General features: G+C 38.6%; 1 protein-coding gene across 2 annotated transcripts in view; it reads left to right on the top strand.

Annotated features, from left to right (window-relative positions):
- The window catches only part of COG5 (component of oligomeric golgi complex 5), a 279,919-nt gene that overhangs the window by 239,412 nt on the left and 18,124 nt on the right, over nt 1-22,383 (top strand). For both annotated transcript variants that reach the window (XM_045793457.2, XM_045793458.2), the window contains 5 exons: nt 833-943; nt 2,456-2,518; nt 12,025-12,128; nt 15,544-15,781; nt 21,495-21,571. In XM_045793457.2, coding sequence (XP_045649413.1) covers nt 833-943; nt 2,456-2,518; nt 12,025-12,128; nt 15,544-15,781; nt 21,495-21,571 — 593 coding nt within the window. The remainder of the gene's footprint in view (nt 1-832; nt 944-2,455; nt 2,519-12,024; nt 12,129-15,543; nt 15,782-21,494; nt 21,572-22,383) is intronic.

The following is a 22,383-nucleotide window of genomic DNA, read 5'->3' as shown; positions in this document are numbered from 1 at the left end:
TCTCTCTCTCCTGCTCCCCACTTGCGCACATTCTCTCTCTCTCTAAAATAAATGGATCTTTAAAAAAAAAAAAATCAGTTGTTACAGAGGACTTGATTAAAATCTGATCAGTATGAGAATAGTTTATACGTGGATTCTTTTCTCATATCAAACTATAAGAATTCTAGATTAACTCTTAAAGCATTACATATACTCTCTCCTAAAACTCGTGTGTTCAGAACTAAATTAAAGGTGAGGAGTAAAAAGTTCTTAATACCACTTCCTCTGATCATCCATATACAGTATAATCTTAGCTAACTTCCTTTTTCAAACAAATTCTTAATCTAAAAATGAAAGTAAAACCCTCTTTTCACCACCCATTTCATGGAGTAGTGTGATGGCTTTCAGATGTAAATAGGATGGAGGCTTATTTTTATTCCTTCCTCCTTCCCTCCCTTCCTTTATTTACTTTTCTGTGTTTTGTTTTATGGCATATTTCTGAGTTTTTGAGTGGAAAGACTAATGGCAGTTGCCAGAAGGTATTCCCTGAGAGAACTGTGCTGATGTATGAATATACCAGCACACACTGGGCTTCTGGGTCACACATGCCTCAGGTCCATCAGCTCTGAAGTATTGATGGAAGATGTTCTTGTGCACATAATTGAGCTAATTGGGCTTCCTCATTCATAGTGTTCTCTCTACAGAGGTTCCCGGCTGTGCCCGAAGTCTAACACTTGACCTGAATATTTCCAGTCACCATTTTTTTTTTTTTTTTTTGTTCAGGGTCATGAGCTTCCCAGTTAAATATGAACTATTATTTTGGTAATTTCTTTTTCGTGTTGAATTCTTACAGCTCTCCACACAAGGGGATGCAAGCCAGGTGATTGGGCCTCTTACAGAGGGGCAGAGAAGAAATGTGGCAGTAGTGAATTCACTGTATAAGTTGCACCAATCGGTAACAAAGGTAATCTTTATTTTGTTTTAATTAAGTTCTTTTGACTTAATTTCAACTTCTTTCTTTTTGCCTCAAATTTAGACAACTAGGAATTATTATTTACTTTTTGCAAAAGAATACAGTGGAAACATGATGACTGTAAAATAAGCTGCACGATGAACTCTTTTTAAACAGTTTTTCTTCCTGGCCTTTATCATTTGTGTCATTTCTTTCTATACATTTTGTTTAAAACATATGAACTCTAGATCACCAGAGTTGGTTGGTATAATCAAGCTTACTGAGCAAATGATTTAAGGGTAAAACATATGTTTCATATCTTTTAAGAAGCATAATTTCATAAGAACTCTTTAATCCCTTCAACATGAGAAGGTTCCATCTTTGCACAAAGAAGGGGGGAAGGAGCTGCATTAAACACAGTGAATTTTTATGATATAATCACTGATGACTCCTTGGAAGTAGAAAATATATATTCTTTTTGCTATTGTTTTACTAATTAATTTTTTTAATGATGAACTTTAACTTGTTTGCCTTCATATATTATTTCTAAGGTGAAGTGTATTTATAATTACTGGGAAAGGAACACTTTCAACCCAGTCCTTGACTTTTGAGTAGCTTGTGTTTTCTCTCTATAAATCATTTCCAAAATATTTAGTAAGTAGAGAGATAAATATTTAGAAGACCTGAAGGAAGCTAAAGGTTAGGGATGCTCTTGAAAACATGACCTTTAATTTGAGTTTTAATATGCTCAGTTGTATTTTAGAATAATTATAAGTGATTATTTATTTACTTAAATTTTTAACAAGCCTTTTATCAATTAGTTTCCAAAAATGTGTATATCACACATTAAACAGACTGTATTTTAAAGCGTTATTAACAAGTAAACCTCAGAAAAGTAAGTAATGGAAGTAAATGAAAAGAATAAATGATATATTTATTGTCCATTCCCTTTCATTATTACTCTAAAGCATCACAATCAATGAAAGTTTCTCTTTGTTTAGGCTGATTTAAATGCGTTTATTGATACTTTTGAAATCTTCATAATATTTGTATTATATGTAAGTGTTTGACATTTGTATTTTAAAGACTTGTCGAAAATTCTAGTCAGCCCGGAGAAAAATGAATTTTTTAAAAGAAATACGTAAATATGGCTTTAGACTGACCTTTTCAAGTTAAAACTTTATAATTAAAACCTATCTAAAGTGCATAAAAGAAAGCCAACTCTTAGAATTCTTAATGTTTTAATTATTTGAAGTATTTAGTATAATTGCTTTATATAATATAATTGCTATATACAGGAAGTATATAGTATAATTGCTTTATACAGTAGTTTTCAACCTTTCTTAACTGATAAATACTAATGAGTTTTTAAAACATGTATGAGATATAATCTAAAGTAATGATACTATTTTATGTGTCTGTGAAAACAGCTTTATCATGCTTTATCATGTTATGACCAAAATTAGTATTTATAAAAATAAATGACTTAAGCAAAACTATAACTGTATCAAAACCTTGTTCTAGGTTGTTTCCAGTCAGAGCTCATTCCCACCAGCAGCTGAGCAAACTATAATCTCAGCCCTAAAGGTAAAAGAATTTAATCTTTGACTCTATAGATCAAAGTGGTTTTAGAATTGTTTGGATGAGTGGGAGATGTCGCATTTTAAAAATAATTCCGAATCCTCTACACACACCAAAAGGAGCTGCTGATAATTATCCTAAAGAGAAAGAATACATGTGTGTTTATATTTTCTAGAACTTAAAAATAGACCCTGTTGGTGTCTACAGATTGTGTTCTACTTATGAAAATTTTTCATAAGCGAGGAAAGCAAGAGTCTTCAAGCGTTCACTGTGTCTTAGGGCAGTACAGCCTAGTATGATCCCAGTGAAGTGGTGATTTTGTTCCCTAGAGAACACTGAACGAAGCTGGAGATGTTTTTGATTGTCATGACTGGGAGTGGGGCGCTCTTGGCATCCAGTGCCAGGATGCTGTTTAACATCTTGCAATGCATAAGACAGCCCCCAGCAAAAAGGAATTATTGGGCTCCAATGTCAGTAATGCCAAGGTTGAGAAACTCTAATGTGTATCTGTAAGGTGTGAAATCAGGGTAAATTCTTTTTTTTTTTTTTTTTTAATGTGCTAACACAAATATGCTGAGGAAGTTTAGTAAAAAATAATGTTGGTGTGAGATTCAGAGCCATATGTAGTTGACAGTGGGTAACTCTTAAAAAACAAGGATATCATTCATTTTAATGATAATAATAGATATCCTTTAGCACCTGCTACTTGCCAGTCACATGCCATATAATGAAATATTATAACAACTATTCAAGTTGTGTATTATTATCCCTATTTTACACAACTTAGAAAGAATAACTTGCTCAAAGTCCTGATGCTGGTAAACTCAGACCTCGCTGACTCCGAAAGAGTTGTTATCTACTACACCTTGCCATCATCATTCATTGGCTTACTAAATATTTATTTGGTATTTACTAAGTAAGTAACACTGTGAGCAGACTCTGGAGCCCAACTCCCTGTAATGAATGCCATCTCAGCTATTTAACTAGCTGTAGGACCTCAGACAAGTTAAATAGTTTTCTCTTGCCTTGGTTTCTGCATCTGTAAAATGGTACAACATAACCGTACAAAGATAACAGATGTCAACAGTTGGATGGATTTAGATCACTTGGGTAGAGTTAAAAGAGAGGGAGACGGAAACACACTACCAGTGAACTCGAAGGAGAAATACTTTTTTTTAGAGAGTAAAGAAGCTACAAAGAAACAACGAGTGTGAAGAAGAGGCTTGGGAGGGGATGATTTCACAAATCCTAAAGGAGAAGAGAATTTCTGATATCAGATGCTGTCCATAGGTGACATGGATGGGGATTTAACAGGCCCCAAAACTTAAGGACACTGAATTCATATAGGAGGGTGGGAGAAGACAAGTCTGTTTTCCCCCAGCACAGTGAAGGCACACTTGGATGTTCTCTCTGTATTCTCTTTTCCCCCCAGTGTGCTCATCTCATTGTGATGAAATATTATTAAAGCTGCCATCATAAAATAATTGTTTTTATTAAGAGTTGTCCAAGTTATTGATGATCATAAAAATACCCAAAATCAGGCCAGTATGACAAGCCGAAAGGTCTTAACATTTTTGCTTCCAGGCAGGGAATTTACATAGTCTCCTTTTCTGTAGTTCCACATTTTTTCCTTCTCTTCTAGCAGTAGCTGTCCAACACATTTTGATCACTACCCAAGATAAGAAATAGATTTTACTTTTTTATTTTTTTAAGATTTTATTTATTTATTTATTTGACAGAGAGAGACAGCCAGCGAGAGAGGGAACACAAGCAGGGGGAGTGGGAGAGGAAGAAGCAGGCTCCCAGCGGAGGAGCCTGATGTGGGGCTCGATCCCAGAACTCCGGGATCACGCCCTGAGCCGAAGGCAGACGCTTAACCGCTGTGCCACCCAGGCGCCCCGATTTTACTTTTAACCCCATACACAATACATAAGCATTTATAAATATATGCACACGCATGTAACATATACACACACACACACATATAGAGAGAGAGAGAGAGAGAGAATATACATCTATATGTATTTCTGTAATTGAAACAAAGGTTTCACAGAACAATATTTTTCCTTATTTTGTGTGATGCATACTTAAATTTTCTATACTCATCTATTACTTTTTTTTTTTTTTTTAAGATTTATTTGTTGGAGAGAGAGCACATACATGCAGGGCCAGGGAGAGAGAATCTTAAGCAGTCTCCACCCTTAGTGCAGAGCCTGACAGAGGGCTGGATCTCACCATTCTGAGACCGTGACCTGAGCTGAAATCAAGAGTCTGCCACTTAACCTACTGTGCCACCCAGGTGCCCCCCCTTCATCTATTACTTTTTAAAATATTCTGATGGTGATTGACTAAATTCATTTTTTGACCCTAATGATCACAGCTCATAGTTAGGGAAAGTCTAGTCTGTGGGTTAAGACAGAGTGCCTACACTTTGCCTGATAATAAAAGTCTCCTAACAAATTAAAAATAGAAATTCTTCAGAGGCACCTGGGTGGCTCAGTCAATTAAGCATCAGCTCTTGATTTCAGCTCAGGTCATAATCTCAGGGTTGTGGGATTGAGCGTCACATGGGGCTCGGCACGGAGTCTGCTTGAGATCACTTGAGATCACTTCTCCCTCCCTCTCTGCACTTGCTCTCTCTCAAATAAATAATAAAATCTTAAAAAAAAAATACTTCAGAGACTATAATTCAGGATAGGGTGTACTCTCTGAATCTGTATTTTTAGCATAAACAAAGGTTATTCCTATTGTTAGTCACTTTGGGCTGGGAGTTGAGGCTAGTGCCGGGAAAATGGCCCTGATCCTGGGCCACAGCACTCACTCTCGGGTTTGCTCTCTAGAGCCAGGGCCTCATGTAGCTGGGTACTGTGGTGTGCTGAGGCATTGCCAATTTTGCCCTTGAGAACTGGGTGAGAGAAGACTGGCAGTTGGTTTAAGGCTCCTCTGCTGTGGCCCTGACAATTAGAGACTTAATTGCTTATGTTAACAGAACTCAGTGAAACAGTGTTGAGCTTACTTTTTAAGTTAAATCATATAAAAACCAGAAGACATATTAAGTAAAAACAAAACCTTCTGACTTAAAGAAAAAAAGAGAACCTTGAATTTTAAAATTGTGGGAGATTTAGTATACTACTTTGAATTAGGGGTAGAATGTTAGGGTACATAAATGATTGCAGCTCAAAAACCAAAAATCTATATGCTTTTATTATTTGATAGAGAAGATTTGTTTTAAAGATTTATTTATTTGAGAGAGAGAGAGAGCAAGCAGGGGGAGGGGCAGAGGGAGAGAATCTCAAGCAGACTCCCCACTGAGCACACAGCAAGATGCGGGGCTCGATCCAGCAATGATGAGATCATGACCTGAGCCGAAGGCAGACGCTTAACCAACTGAGCCACCCAGACATCCCTTGATAGAGAAGATATTAAATATATGTTTCACTTACTAAAAATATAGGTAAGGATACATAACAGTCTTTTCTTCTCTACCTTGTTGAGATTTTACCCAGAATTAAATGTTATTTTAGGCTTGAGGTTTGACATCTCATAATTACCTACTATGTCATGGGTGGCATAATTAATATTAATTTAGAGTCATTTCATTATACCCACTGTCAGCTGTAAGTAGCGTTTAAACACCTTGGCCCAGTAATTCTGATCCATTTATTAGAGATTGTTTTATACAGGTAGTGATTGTATTTTAGGTTTATGTATGACTATTTTTCATTTCTCCCTTATTGTGTGGGTTTATGTTCTATATGAGAGAATAATCCAGATTGCTGAGGCTTCTATATTTTTGTAGTCTTAGCTCTTTTAGGTAACTCTTTGGAAAATGTATGACACACTTCTCTGCTTTGTAAAGAGCTTATGAAATAGACTCTAGTCTCCTTTCTCTGTTCCCTCTGGTAGTCCTTAATCCTCTACCATAGTGGGAAGCCTTACCCAGCCAGAATGAACATTTTCTGTGTAAACTATCATATTGTATGCAAGTAGATGCCTGTTCCCCCCCTCCCCCATCTTGTTTCACTGGCTAGGACCTCTCCTATAAGTGTTAACCAGTCCTGACTTGGGGGAAAGCACTTCATCCATATTCTACTTTTTTAAGTATGATGTTAGATGGCCTTTATCAGATTAAACAAGTTCCTTTCTATTCCTAGTTTACTGACACTTTTTTTTTATTATAAATTGTATGTCATCAAATAGTTTTTTCTCTGTTGAAATGATCAAATGGTTTTACTCCTTTATTCTGTTAATATAATACAGAAGTTTATTTTTAAATGTCAAACCCACCTTGGTTATGATGTATTACCCTTTTTATGTGTTCCTGGATTTGATCTACTTAATTTCTGTTAAAGATGTTTGCGTCTATAATCATAAGGGATACTGTTATGTAGTTTTCTTGTAATTTCTTTGTCTGACTTTGGTATTATTACTGTCCTCATTAATTAGGTTTGGAAGTATTTCCTCCTGTTCAGTTTTCTGAAAGAACTTGTATTTTCTTCTTACATGCTTTGTAGAATTCACCAGTGAAGCCATCGGGCCTGTGGTTTTCTTTGTAGGAAGTTTATAACTACAGATTTGATTTGGTTAATAGGTAAAAGGCTATTCAAATTATGTTTCTTTTTGAATGAGCTTTGATACTTTGTAAATTTCCAGGTATTTGTATATTCATCTAAGTTCCCTGATTTGTCAGAATAATGTTGTACATAATATTCTCTTACTGTCCTTTTAATGTCATTAGAACCTATAGTGATAACCTCTTTTTAATTGTTTCTGTTGGTGGTTGTGTTCTTTTTTTTCTTCATCAATTTAGCTGGGGGTTTATCAGTTTTGTTGATCTTTTCAGAGAGCCAAATTTTGAATTTATTAGTTTTCTCTGTTGTTTGTCTTTTTTATTGATTTCTGCTTTTGTCTTTTTTATTTCCTTCTACTTTGGATTTTCTTTGCCTTTTTTTTTTTAATATACGTTATACCATTGATTTTTAGACCTTTTCCCTCCGAAAATAAATTTAACAAGTTGTAAATTTCCCTCTAAGCACTTCACTTTTGATATGTTATGCTTTTATCTTCATTTGTTTAAAATATTTTCTAATTTCCATTGCAATTTCTTCTTTGATTCATGGGTTTTTTGGAAGTTTGTGTGTGTTTTTTTGTTTTTTTTTTTTAATTTCGATTGTGATTTTCCTAGATGTCTTATGGATTTTTCAGTTTAATTCTGTTATCATCAAAAAACATACTCTGTGTTATTCCAGTTATTTAAATTTATTGAGTCTAGTTTTATGTGGTCTGTCTTGCTGAATGAACCATGTGTGCTTGACAAAAACGTGTAATCTACAGTTGTTGGTTATAGTGTGCTATAAAGATCAGTTAGGTCAAGGTAGTGGTAATGCATTTAGTGATAAGGTGTTCAGATCTTCTCTGTCTCTCCTGATATTTTATATAGTCTTTCTATCAATTGCTGAAGGACAGAAGTTACAGTTTTCTACCGTGACTGTGGACCTTTTAAGTCTGTCAATTCTTGACGCCTCCGTTTTGAAGCTATTACTAGCTCTGTTAAAGCTGTGTTACATACATTATTTGTTATTGTTATACCTTCCTGATGAACTGGTGCTTTCATCATTGTGAAATATCCCTCTTTAGCTTTGTTAATACTTACTGTCATGCAGCTTGTTTTATCTGATATTAATTTAGCTACTTCAGCCTTTTTATTCTCAATGTTTACATGATATATCTTCTGTCCATTTACTTTCAACTCCTCTGTGTCTTTATTTTTAAAGTGTATCTCCTGTAGACAATAAATAGTTGTCTTTTTGTCTGTTCTGGTGATCTCTGCCTTTTAATTGGAGAGTTTAGTCCAGTGACATTATATAATTATTAATAAGGTTTTATTTAGGTGTATAGTTTTATCTGTTTTTTGTTTATCCCATTTGTTTTGGGGAGTTTTTTGCTTTCTCTTTTCTCCCTTATCTGTCTTCTTTGGATTCTTTGGAAATTTTTTTTTGAATTCAATTTTAATTTATTAGATTTTTATCTGAACCTTCTCATGTGATGTTTTTAGGGGTTCTTCTATAGATTGCCATATACATCCCTAAGTTTCCATAATGTTCATAGAGTTAATACTGCACCATGTTATATAAAATGCAGAAACCTCATGTTTATAGAAGTACATTTACATCTGCATGCATCTGGTGCAATTTTTTTAGTTTAAAATATCCATTTGGTTCTTTTTTACACTTTCAATCACTCTGCTGAGGTTTCCTATTACTTGTTGTAAACATTTTTTTTTTAAACCTCACTGAGGTTCTTGCCTAATAACTGTAGAGTCTGGATCATCTCAGAGTTGGAAGCTGTTGATGATCTTTTCCCTTGAAAACTGGTAACATTTCCAAGCTTTTTGTATATGTAGTAAATTTTAATATATCCTGGAAGTTGTGAAAGTTATATTGTGTAAAACTCAGTATTTTTTAATATTTTTTTACATTGCTCCTGAGTGTTGATGGTATTTTTAGTGATTAATCAGCCTGATTAGACTCTAATTGTACACTGCTATACCTGCAGCTGGCCATGCCTCAGACCTCAGTTCAATTCTCAAGCCTTGGTTGCCAGCCACTTTGTGTTTGCTCTGCACAGGCATGGTTGATGAGTCAGCTGAAGACTAGTGCTGAGCTTAAATATAGAATTAGGCATTCTTGGGGCGCCTGGGTGGCGCAGGCGTTAAGCGTCTGCCTTCAGCTCAGGGCGTGATCCCCGCGTTACGGGATCGAGCCCCACATCAGGCTCCTCCGCTATGAGCCTGCTTCTTCCTCTCCCACTCCCCCTGCTTGTGTTCCCTCTCTCACTGGCTGTCTCTATCTCTGTCAAATAAATAAATAAAATCTTTAAAAAAAAAAATTTTGGCATTCTTCTCTGGCTCTCATCCTTTCTGAAGTTCCCATCTCACTCTCTAGCAGCCCTGGTTGAACCAGGGCTCCTTTCCGTTGTACCTTTGGCCTGAAAGACTGCTGGATTTTTTTTGTTTTGTTTTTCTCTCTGAGTTTTAGCCACCCTGCCTTGCCGCCACCATGACTGTAGGCACTCTTAGGGCAACGGCACAGAAAATGGAGAACTCACTTTCTTCTCTTGCTTGCTCTAGATTTCCATAGCCCTCTAAAACTACCTGCTTTTTTCCCCATCTCTAGAGCCCTCTGTTATGTTGTTTGTCTTACTTGTAGGAGGGTCTGTAGTTAGATGCCCACTCCTTCATATCAGAGTAGAAAACTTGCTCTTCTTTCTTGAGACCTTGTCCATTTATTATTCTACCATACTCTAAGGTCTCTTCCTGCTTCTCTGTTGCAAGTGGGCAAAGTGTAACCAAAAGCTCATCGGAGTCACATACACCTAGGAAATCCCAGCCCTTCTGCTTGCTCATTTAAGGACAGTGTCCTTCACTTCGCTTTAGTTTCCCTATCTATAAATTGCTTTAGATTCCCCATCTATAAGTTAGACATTTTAATATTCTTAGGGGAAGGAATGATTGAATTTTAACTGGAATTATGTGAGGCAAATAGCACAGTACCCAGCACATAATATATATACTAAATAAAAATCTAACCCCTCTTAATCCTTCAGGGACTCCTCCTCTTCTGAATGACTTCAAAATGGCATTTAGCCTTACTCTACAAACCATTATCTGGGATCTCATTGACTGTTTTGGCTTTATCTTCCCTCTTAAAAGCCAAAGACTACCAAATCTAGTCAAAATGTGTCAAGAACTACAAATGTAAATATTTCAGTACCTCCTCGTAGCCCATGTGGATTTCCCGTAAGTCCTTCAAGAAACTCATGTCCAAATCTGAATTCATCATTTTCTCTCTCCATCCCCAAACCAAGCTGCTTCTGCTGCATTTAGACATTCAGTTAATAATATCACCAAATCGTGAAAGAAAAAAAAAATCTAAGTGTATCCTTAAATTTTTTTGCTCCATATTTCTCAAATGTAATTACCAAATCCTGCTGTTCTCCTTTTACAGTATTCCCAACCTGTCTCCTCATATCTATCCTACTGCCTCTGGTTTGGTTTGGGCACTCACCATTTTGCTTCGATGCTACAACTGCCTTTAGTCTGTTTACGCGGTCTACCATCCAACATGATGTTTCCCAAATTCAAACCTCTAACTGTATTTTTTCACTGCTTAAAACCCATCGTTGGTTTCCCGTTCCCTTCAGGGTAAATGCCCAGCTCCTAGCAGCCTGCACAGAGTACATCTGCTGCGTCCCTTCCACGTGGGCAGGCGCCTCACACTCTGTGTGGAACGCTTTGCAGTCAAAGGCATCAACTTTCCCAGGCAGCTGTGACTTTAACAGAAACCCTCTCAGCCCCCCCCATCTTTCCTCACTTGGTTCTTAACTATTTGTCCTTTGAAATTCAGTTTAGGCAGTGCCTTTTGTTTTCCAGATCATCTCAACGTAAGGGAGGTTTCTCCCATAGCATCCTGTAGTTAGCTGCTGTCACTGGATTGTGAACTCCTGAGGGGAAACTGTCTGCTGCTGCTCAAGCGTTGTTTGCAATCTCTCTCTCCGCCTCCCTCTCCCTCTCAATCCCCACAGATAGTATACTGTTTACTTTTATCAGAGACTAAGGGCTAGAGATGACATTTAGGAATTTAATGAATAAGAGTCCTATTTAACCTTTACTGACTGATTTCTATCATTCGTATGAGCCAAATGCCATCCGTCTTCATTATATGTAATCATCATTTCATATATAATATATTTAAATTTTAGATTGTAAGTGTGTCCTGAGGCCTAGTCAATATTTTCACACTAAAAACCCATAACTAAGGCCAAGCGGTCTTCTATAACCTAACCAGTGGTTCTGCCTCACTGGCGAGCAGTTCTCAGCCTTCGCGCTGCTGACGTTTAGGCTGGGCAGTTCTTTGTTGCGGGAGACTGTCCCGTGCGTTGTCGGTTGTGTAGCAGCCTCCCAAATGCCCATGCCAGAGTCTCAGGTACTGCGTGTGTGTGGCATAAATTGGAAAGGGAAGATGGTGCCAAGTACCAAAAGTATTCCTTCTGAATAGGAACTTAATCCGTGAAATGCCTAACTCTTCTGCCCTGTAAGAATCACCAGCGTGTTTAATATATTCACTCTGCTTAAAATGTTCCAGTTTTGAAGAATGACTTTTGGTCTTGCCTCACTCTTTACAGAAACTTTACAAAATGTGTTCATTTGATCTTTGTAAGTAGCACTGTTCCTCTCCTCCTTTTTCCAGGAGCTCATTTGACCATGAAACTTCTTGAAAATTTGAGAGAAGTGGGGGAGTTGAAATTTGCAGTGCCATGTTCCACATATTGTCAGCTTTAAAGATCATTCCCAACAGCAGTTGGGAGAGGATCAGACTTCTGTCGAGTTATTACAGTTCAAAAACTGTATATAGTCGGGATTTGATGTAAAAACTTTTAGTCGGAATGCTTCTCCCATCTTGGATTTCTTCGTGTTGGTCCTTAATTTTGCCTACCCTTCCTTTTCTTTTTAGACAGTCCATGCTCTTATGGGAAGCGCTGTGCAGCCCTTACTGACTTCAGTGGGAGATGCCATAGAGGCCATAATCATCACTATGCATCAAGAAGATTTTTCTGGGTAAGCACTTTCAAACACAATTTTCACTAGCCTTTACTGCATTTGTTTTTCATTTACCCACCTCCACCCTTCCTCCCTAAGTCCGTTTCCACCTAGGCCTTGTTCCTCTTGTGAACGGTTTGGCCTCCAGCGTCATACTACTTTATCCATTGTGAGTGCCATTAGCTGATTAAAGTTTTTCAATTCTTGTTTTCATCATTTCTCTCCTGTCATTGACACACAGAATCATTAACATTTGTGGGACTTGGCTTGGCACTGCAGGACTTCCGGTAGTTGGGACCATCTTTTGTTTTCAAGCTGATCTTGATCCTTCTTCCTCATAAATGCCTGTACTTGAGTCTCTGGCATAGGCATGTTATTTCTTATATAAAATGTCCCGGCTCTGCCATGATGCTAGTCTGAATCCTGCTCTGGCCTTAAGGGCACGCTGCATCCCAACCCCCTACAAGAATCATTTTCCTTTCTCAGAGTTTTGTGGCAGCCCAATCTTGTTGTGTCACATCTAGCTTAATCAGTGCTTCGGGAGTATTCCACAGCTGTTTACAAGAGTACTGCTTATCTGTATCATATGTATCTTGAGAATAAAAATCACCGGTCCTAACCCAGTGTTTACTGAAATGTTTTTAAGGAGAGTAAGATGGTTTGAGCTCCATGTATTAGGACATTATTTGTAGAGAATTTGGAATAGTTATTGGCACATGCTTAGAGTGATTTTTTTAAAACTTAACCACATTCTAGAGCTAAACATTCAAATATTAATATGTAGATATGTGTTTCATATCCCTAGTTCATAGTTACTATTTTTGAATTTTCCTATTTCTGTTTATATTCATGTTGTTTAAATATATACTTTATTAAATGTCCAGCCACTAGTCTAGCTGTTTGTAGAAAATTGTGTGAATTTTATGCTGTCGTTTAATTTTTCACATCACTTATTTCATTCACAGAATATATTTTGAAAGGTAAAAGGTCACTCTGTTTTTAATAATAGACTGAAGCACAGAGGGTAAAGTGTATTATACACAAAATGCTCTAATATTTGGAGACAGGAATACAAAACTGCTGATTTAGCAGTATTTGGAAGGAAATGAATTTTGTTCAGAAGTGGTCTGAGATGTCCCAGTTAAACCAATCCTCTATGCCTCTGAAAAGGAGACAGAAAGGGAAGGCTCGTTATTTTAGGTAAAGGGAGTAAAACAGGTTTACCTTGTCAGCCAGCTGTATATGGAGTGTGATTACAGAAGCCCTCTGCTATTTAAAAAGTATTGCTCGGGGCGCCTGGGTGGCTCAGTCATTAACTGTCTGCCTTCGGCTCAGGGCGTGATCCCGGAGTTCTGGGATCAAGCCCCACATCAGGCTCCTCCACTGGGAGCCTGCTTCTTCCTCTCCCACTCCCCCTGCTTGTGTTCCCTCTCTCACCAGCTGTCTCTCTCTCTGTGTCAAATAAATAAAATCTTAAAAAAAAAGAAAAAAGTATTCCTTAACACAGTTTTCTGGTATTTGAAGTGTGTTTAATAGGACCAGTGTGTTTCTCTCCAAATCAGATAAAGCTCAAAATGTAAATGTCTGATTGACATAGTACATTGATTGAAATTCTCTGATTTAATGTAAAATGACTCATCTCTGATTATAGCTTTGAATGGGGGAGGGAAGGCAGTAAAAGTAGGAAGCTCCTAGATCCTGAAGTGATGGCTGTGCACCTCAGCCACGGGGAGAGCGCACGTGCACCCGCAAAAGTTCGGGGACCTGAAGGTGAGCATGTGCCACTTCTCAGGTGTGCATCCAGGTAGTCTTTCTGCCTTCAGCTTGCACGTGCAGGCTCTCATTATAAAGACCCTTCAGTTTCGGCACAGCTTCTGCTGCACTCCGTCAGTTGAAAATCTCTTACTGAAAGCTTTGGCATAATTGGGAAAACTGCGCTTTAGCTAAAGATGGCCAAGCAAATTTCATATTTTAATAAATTTAAATCCAGCTTCTAATTCACACTAAGAATTGATAATACCAATTTCAAAATTTTGTCTGATGGATTATTTTACTTATTTTGACATGTGCTTGGAACTGGTTTTAGTATATTATTTTCTAATCCTCATGGAGATCATTTCAAGTGACTAGATGAAAATTCTTGAAACACTCCTCTGGAGTAGTACAAGATAACAACAGTGCTTTTGATAAAGCAAAAGAAAACATGGAAGAGGTTGGTACCTTTTTTTTTTCCAACCTAGTCTGTTGAACTGAACAAAGATAGGCCGTGCAGTGGTCTGAATCTGACACAGCCAAATCCACATAACATTGCCGTCAGTGACTAAGCTGTGGTACCGAACACAGCATTAGTCCACCGTGCTCCCGGTTAGTGGCCTTGCGTTAGTTAGGACATTCTTTCTTACACCTGAACAGAATCTTTCCCTTCTGGAACTTCAGACTGGTTTCTCTATTTCTGTTTGCTTCTGGAAATAGAAGACCTTTGGTTAGCCTCCTCTGATAATAAGCATTCATTGCTGTCTTTGAAAATAATTAAGTTCGCCTCATTCTCTTGCTCTAGGCATTTGAGTCATATCTGTTGTTCTTCTTTAGACCATTGCCACTTTTTCTACGTCATTCTCAGAAAATGGAAACACTCATTTTTTGAAGACGATTCAGCACTTTGTAGCCAGTGATCTCATTGGTTAGCTAATTAATATCAGGTGATTTCTAATTTTGGTATAACTTCTTTCCTATAAATATTTCACATTCTTTTAATATATTCCTTAAAGAGCAATTATAAACACTTATAAATTATAAATAGTATTTCATGGAGCATCAGCTGGCATCATCTGTTGATCCAAATTAAAGCCTTTGCAAACCTCATCATCTGGGAGGAAAAAATTGCATACCATGTGTATTGTTACATAACCAGTTCCACAGGCAGAAATCTACTATTGGCCTGATCAGATTAAATAGCACAGGAGCAGAAATACCTTTGCCAAGAATTTGTTTGGGGAAGGCAGTGTTTTTCTGTCCTTACAAAGTGTAAAATGCTATTTCAGGCTTCATTATTGATTTATTCACTAACCAGGCAAAACATATGAGTGGATGGAGATTTGTAAAGCTGAGAAGGACCTTGAGAGGTCAGAGAGTGCATAAGGCACTATGTGTGAATCGCCTGAGACAGATGGTTGTCCTTTTCATTCTTAATAATCTCTCGGTAAATGGATTCTAAGATTTCTTTAGTAATCTTCCTAGCATCTTAAAACAGTTCTTTATAATTTAAACATTGCTTTATGCTCCTTAACTCTTAGTAAAAATAAGTAATACCTTTTTTACCACTACGGGAAAAATTGCTTAGGAATGAAACAGCAGGTGGCCGGGGGTGGGGGGGCGGTCGGGCAAAAGTTGAATAGTGGCTGTTAGTGCACTGGCTGTCTTTTCTCTTTCACAGGTCACTGTCCGGCTCAGGAAAGCCTGATGTTCCTTGTTCTCTGTACATGAAGGAGCTTCAGGGTTTCATTGCCAGAGTTATGAGTGACTACTTCAAACACTTTGAATGCTTGGATTTTGTCTTTGACAACACTGAAGCTATCGCCCAAAGAGCAATTGAACTTTTTATTCGCAATGCCAGTCTCATAAGACCTCTCGGTGAAGGTGGGAAAGTACGACTTGCTGCTGATTTTGCGCAGGTAAATTGATGCATAGCTACGAAGGGGGAAATGTTGCACCCTCAGTATTTTCTGTTCATTCAAAGACTAAGTTTGTATTCTTTACTGTTTTAAAGAGTTGAAGCAGAAAGAAAAATAAATTCATTTAAACTGAATTGGTAAGAAAAAGAGAAGAGTTTAAAGAGACTTTCATACCAGATTTTTTTTCTTTGTATTTAATAAACAAATCATCACTCATCTTTGAGATTTCAAGGTTAAGGTAAAGTAGCTCGTTCCATAGTACGGAAACATATCTCACTTTTACAGAATGTAGGGCTTTCTTACTATTTTATTATCCCATGAGGTTAGTATTGAGAAGAGTAATTGATTAATTTTGCTGGGAAATAATATAGGCAATGACATTTCCTTTGAATACTATAAAGGGGCTGTCTGTTGTAAAGAGAAAGAACTCCCAGCACATCTGTAATCCTCTAGTGGCCAGCTCAGTGTTCCAAGACAATGTTCTAATCCATTTAGATGCACAGTGGGCCACGTACATAGAGAGCCTGATTATTTGGTCTCCCTCTATTGAACCGAGTACCTTTCTTGTGTATAGCCAGCCTTGAAATCATTCCAGGCTCTTGAACCATGATCACCTCTTATAGAAAGGGGCTTTTCCCTTTTTCCTTTAGACAGATTTTTTTGAAGCCTTCCAATAGTATTAGAGGCAAAGAAGAAACACCTCAAACATACTTGAATGAAAAGGTTCTGAAAGAGATCGCTAGTATTTACAAAGCATGTCAAAGGTGGACTCATTTTTTATGCTTTTCAGAGCTGTTAACTTTACTAGTCTAAAGAGTTATTCAGATGCATTATTCATAGTTTGACAGATCCTCCCAGCTAATAAAGGTAGTCACATTTAATGTCCTTATTTATGCCTGTGTGTATCTGGGAGCAGGTCTGGGTTCATTATTGCCACACCAAGGAGAAGATGTGGGGAACTCCTTGTACCAGGGGTGATTGTCAGACTCATATCTGATAGAGGTTCAGAGGGAACAGGAACATTATCTAATGTTTCAAGAGCCAGGCTCTTCGCATATTAATTGGTCTAAAATTAGTCATTTTCATCCCCCAATGATATGCCTGAGGCCACTAGACCATAATAAAGAGCTTTCCTTTGGGAAATATGTCTTAGGTAGCCTAGACATAAAAATGGGAATTAAATGTTAGCATTAATGTTGCTCCTTTGACCTTTCCCATTTTCAGAAGCTTCCTTCTCATGCCCTTGTACACTTTGCTTTGTTGCTACGGGTAAACTTCAGCTTAAAGAGGATTGTGTATAAACAGGGTGTTACCTGTCCCTTACTGCGGTCACAGGCTGCTCACTGAACTGAAAATACCGGGACGCACCACTTGTTTGTTAAAAACACTGTGAGTGCTACTGAAATGAGCGTCTGTTCTCTTTTTCCCCCTTTCCTCCTGAACTGTGTTTTTCTTTTCCTCTCCTCCTCCCTCCCCTGGCCTCCCTCCCGCACCAGTTTATTTGCATTCTGCTCCAGCTGGCTCTTGAGTCACTTTCCTGGAGGCAGCACTTCAAGTCCGATGAGAGTGGCAGTGTGCGAGATGGCCCAAATGTGCGTGCCAGCGCCGCACCGAGCGGCTCTTCCTCCCGCGTTTCATTTTAATGATACGCTCCCTTAGGAGTCTTGAAAGATTGAAAGCATTGTCCTGTAACCCTTGCTACGGCACCCAGCGCCTGCTCAAAACACAGAGCCTCCCGTGGCCGGTTGAGCTCCCACCCCCCAGAAACTGCATTATTCGGACTTTGACTTGGCATCTCTTCTTTCTCCTGTTGCCCAGTCAGCCAGACCTTTTCTCAGGTCCCTTCCCGTAAGAGAAATGAGACTCATTAGTAGGCTCCCAGGCCTCCCGTTTGCCATTTCTTCAGTAGAGAAACTGCAGCATCTACTCGGTGGGAAGCCCCGCCGTGACACTGTGGCACTGATTCCTTTGTTCCCTCCCCGACGGTGTGGCCCAGTTTCAGAGCATCCTGCCATCAGCTTGCGGATGGTTCCCCACCCTGTGGGTTGTGGGCACAGGAGAGACAGGTGGGAGCGCTATCACATTTATGACCAGTAGCTTTGGTAAACAGGATCCAGCTACTCCTCCCCTCCCCCATATTTAAGGAAACAGTGAATTGGGGGTTTTGTTTAATTTGACGCAGTCTCTTGCCACACCTGCAGTCACGTGATGCCGCCCCTCAGCTTTCGGGACCATACTTAGTTGGATGTATTTTCCCGGGTGAGTCAAAAACACTTAGGTATTACCCTGACATCGTTCACAGGCATCACCTGGGGACTAGAAAGCCTTTTGACTGCCTCATTATTGAAAGTTCTATCAGTTTTTATTCAAAACGTAGCACAACCATGGAGGCCACTGGAATCAAGAACACACAAATCCTCTCTGGGTTTTAAAAGCGTTCTTGTGCTAACAGTGCCCGCTCATTCTGGCGTAAATAGCAGAAAGAGAAAGAGCTCAGGAAGAGACCTGTGGAGTAGGTTTGGGATTGCAGAGTATTTGTCATTCGGTCCCGTTGCAAAGACAGATAATGATAGATTTTAAAGATTTGTTTAGGAATCCTAACTTGTCCCTCCTGGCTCTGTTGCACAGGTGAAAGAGAAAGTAGTTGCCGGGTGCCATCTGGAGGGTTCATGGTGAGGGAAGTACCCGACATACAGCCTCCTTAGGAATCAGGTCATGGGCATGAGGTGGTTTCCTACAGGTAATTAATTTCCTACTGTGACCACATGCTCTCTGTGTCTACACTCCTCCCACAGCAGTTCAAGGCCACTGCAGTCTGCTGACTCACAGCATCTCGGGGAATTTGTCCACACTGCCCTCTGAAGCACACACTTCCCTCCGCCCCTCAATTTCGCTTCTTCCCCGAGGGACAGGATGGTTCGTGGAGCTGGCATTAAATTATTAATTCAGTGGTACTCCTAGCAGTTTCTATTTATAGGTCTTCTGGTGCCCTTTTAAATATACATAAATATGTATTTCACTTTGCCTGAATATATACATTTAGAAAAGAAAACAAAATAATGAAGGCTTCCATTGCAATTGCCTCTTCTCCTGAACAGTGTCAAGGCAGGAGAGCGGTAGGAGTATCCAGAGATGCCCCGCAGTTAACCAAATGTCTGCGATGGGGCAGGAGCTGCTCTGTAATTAGTTCCCCGTGCCTGCAGCTGACCCCTTGCTCCCTGAAAACCGGGAGCGGGAGAGAGGCAATTGTACCTGCCGTTTGTATATCCACAGCTAATTGCAGAGTCACCTCCTCGAAAAGGAACACTCCTGCCCTTTGGAAACATGGCCTTTATTGTTTCATGGAATTCTGGCAGAAGAAAATGGTTTTTAGTACACTAGAGGTCCTTTATTTATTTTGAGCATTTAACATTTTGAGATTATACTCTGGCATGGAAATCTCCTGTACCATCATAGATTATACAGCAGTTCAAGGTCATATTCTCTCATACTGTACTTTGTTAACATTCCATGCTGCTCAAGTGCTAAGGCAAAGGTTTTTTCGTTTAATCTTTGAAGATGGTGGATCCACTAGGGTAATTGAAAAAAATGCCAAAAATATTTCATGAAGGGACACCTGTGTGGCTCAGTTCGTTACGCATCTGCCTTTGGCTCAGGTCATGATCCCAGGGTCCTGGGATCAAGTCCCACATCAGGCTTCCTGCTCAGCTGGGAGCCTGCTTCTCCTTCTGCCTGCCGCTCCCCTTGCTTGTGCTCTCTCTCTCTGTCAAATGAATAAATAAAATCTTTAAAAAAATATATTTCATGAAAAACACCTTATATAATTTCAGTGTATAAAAAACCATAACACACACACATACACAGACACACACACATGATTGGAATTACCAAATCAGGAATACATGATAATAACATTTTTACTTTGGGCTCAGTGTAAAATAAATGCCACGTTCCAGCAACTCCATCAAGTGAAGAAACTAAACAGGTCCCGAGGACCCACTGTCTTGATTTGAGAACATTGGCTCTGTTTTGCTTTGTTGGCAAGAATCCTGACTTCCTTGCCTCTGATTTTTCCCTTCTTATTTACTTTTTTCTAATTTAGAGAGTTTTCTAACTATGTTAAGGTTTCCCTCTAGGACATAGAAGACATACTCTCTGTCTTCTATGTTAAGAGACAAAGTCACCGGTTCCACCTAGAAATTCCACCAGTTACCCTCAAAACCATCTCAAGGAAGCTGCCCGCCAGTTCCCCCGTGACAGCTCATACACTTGTTAGCACACTTGTAATTTTGCTTAATAATAATCAGGTGTAGGGGCACCTGGGCTGTTCAGTGTCTGCCCTCGGCTCAGATCATGATCCCGGGATCCTAGGAGGGAGCCCTGCTTCCTGCTCAGCAGGAAGTCTCCTTCTTCCTCTCACTATATCTGTCTCTCCTCAAATAAATATATAAAATATTTAAAAAATAATAGTAATCAGGCATCTGCATACATGTATATATATGTATATATGTGTGTATAGATACACCCTTTTTGATTTTGTTCATATAATAATTATATCGTTTAAATAAATAGACACCCCCTTCTTCACTAAATTTGAAAAAGCTCCTTAAAGGCAAAACAGTCTGAGTAATTTATCTTCTCATCCCCATGTGTAACTAACTTCGTTCTGGCAATTAATAGGGAGTCTGAAATGTTTGTCAAATGAGTGATTGTTTAGGTCTCCACGGTTTTCCAGGAGCAGGAGATTTGAGCAGTATTTTAGAAGGATGACCAACAAGACAGAAGCCCTACTCTCCATTCCTTTGTTTTTCTTGAAGAAAGATGCTTCACTACTTTTTTCAGCTATTTTCTAAGCTATTCTGTACCAGGGTACTGTTGATAGCAAGAGCGGGAAAATGGCTTGTCATCTGAATCCCACGACTGCAAAAACTTTGCGCTTGCTAGGTAAAGAACAGTGAGCTTAAAACTCCATTTAATGACAAGTAAAATTTCCAGCCAAAGAAGGAGAATAAAGAGCAGTGAAACCAACAGTTCTTGAGTCAGGAGGCAAATTAATTTGCTAATAATGTAAAAGGGGGAAAGTTTAAAAAATACTGCTAATAATTGCCAACATTGAACAAGCACTTGCTAGGTGCCACGCACACATTGCTTTGTGGAAGTATCTATTTGAGTTCTATAATTCTGTGAGCTAGCATCTTATCCATTTGGCAGACGAGGGGCCTGGCACTGCCAGAAGTGAAGTCCGAGGCCACACAGCTAGTCGATGCAGACTTGGCGTTGTGACACAGGTGTGCTGCCTCCAGAGTCCGTGCTGCTCGTCACTTGGCTCAGCTTGACAAGAGTTGTCATGATTTATACTTACTATAAAAAGGCTTGTGATGCCAACTTCAAGTATAGGCACACAGTCTTAAAAACCTTCCCTTCTCCAGTTTTTCAGTGGAAAAAAGATCTGAATTTCCTCCTTTTATATAACCAAAAAATGTTTCTCTATGTTCTTGAAGGAATGGTCTCATGTTATGCTCCTTTAGTAAATAAATGCAAAAGTCATCTAAGTTCGTGCCTTTTATTAAATTTAATTGACTTTCAAAACTTGCCTCACAGTCCAGATAAAATGAAGTTTACGACAAGCTGCAACTTTCTGTGATCCAGGCGTGGCCCCAGTTCAACATAGGATTCTGACATTAACACTGTGGAGTATCTTTTAATGTTTCAGATGGAGTTGGCTGTGGGTCCATTCTGCAGAAGAGTATCGGATTTAGGAAAGTCCTATCGAATGCTAAGGTCATTCAGGTGAGACGTAGTTCTGTTGCTGTTGATATATCCATATCCTATTAGCCGATAAATCCTTTCCCGCTGTTCATGTTGAGCTATATGAAATTGCCAATATTCAACCATTTTGTGACCTACAGCAATGGCAATTTCATACGGTTCATCTTAAAAGATATTATTCAAACCAGAAACCCATACAGAATTATGTGCATTGATTGTGTGTGTGTGTGCGTGCGTGTGTTTTTTGAGTTAAAATTCACAAGACTGAGCTGATAAATTTCATTATTTTTTTTTTTTTACTCTCCATTCTTACAGAAATATATTGAGTAGTCAGTCATTCGAGGCAGTTTGCAATTATAGAGACATCTTTTTTCTGAAATTTTCATTTGCGTATTTATCATTTTCAATCTAACCTACCTCTAAAAATGTCAGAGGTTACATTCCATAGCAAAACTGTTGAATAGAATCCTAAAAGAATTGAGTTTAGTGGTGAAATGTAGGGAATGACTAGAAATGGTGCACATAATTTAGGATAAAATTGGCTAATGCAGTTGGACACAAAATTTAGGATTGAACTTCCTACAAACCAGTGCAAAAAGAAAAACAGTACATTAATTCAGATTTATACCTAAGAATATACCAATGTATGGGAAAATCCTTTTCCGTGCTGAATGCTTAGATAGGCCTCCTCCCAATTTAGATTGTAAGGAACACTGAATAACTTAACAACTGTGGCTGTTTATTCAATAAGCCAGAACTTTCCAAACTTTGCCACATTGTGGCATACATAGAAAATGTATGCATACAGAAAGATGACCAACCCTGAGGGCTGA

Source organism: Ursus americanus, chromosome 3 (genome assembly GCF_024610735.1).
Source record: "Ursus americanus isolate L20-20 chromosome 3, mUrsAme1.1.p, whole genome shotgun sequence".
Taxonomy (NCBI): Eukaryota; Metazoa; Chordata; class Mammalia; order Carnivora; family Ursidae; genus Ursus; species Ursus americanus.
The sequence above is the reverse complement of the archived record's forward strand: the minus strand, read 5'-3'. Positions and strand labels throughout refer to the sequence as shown.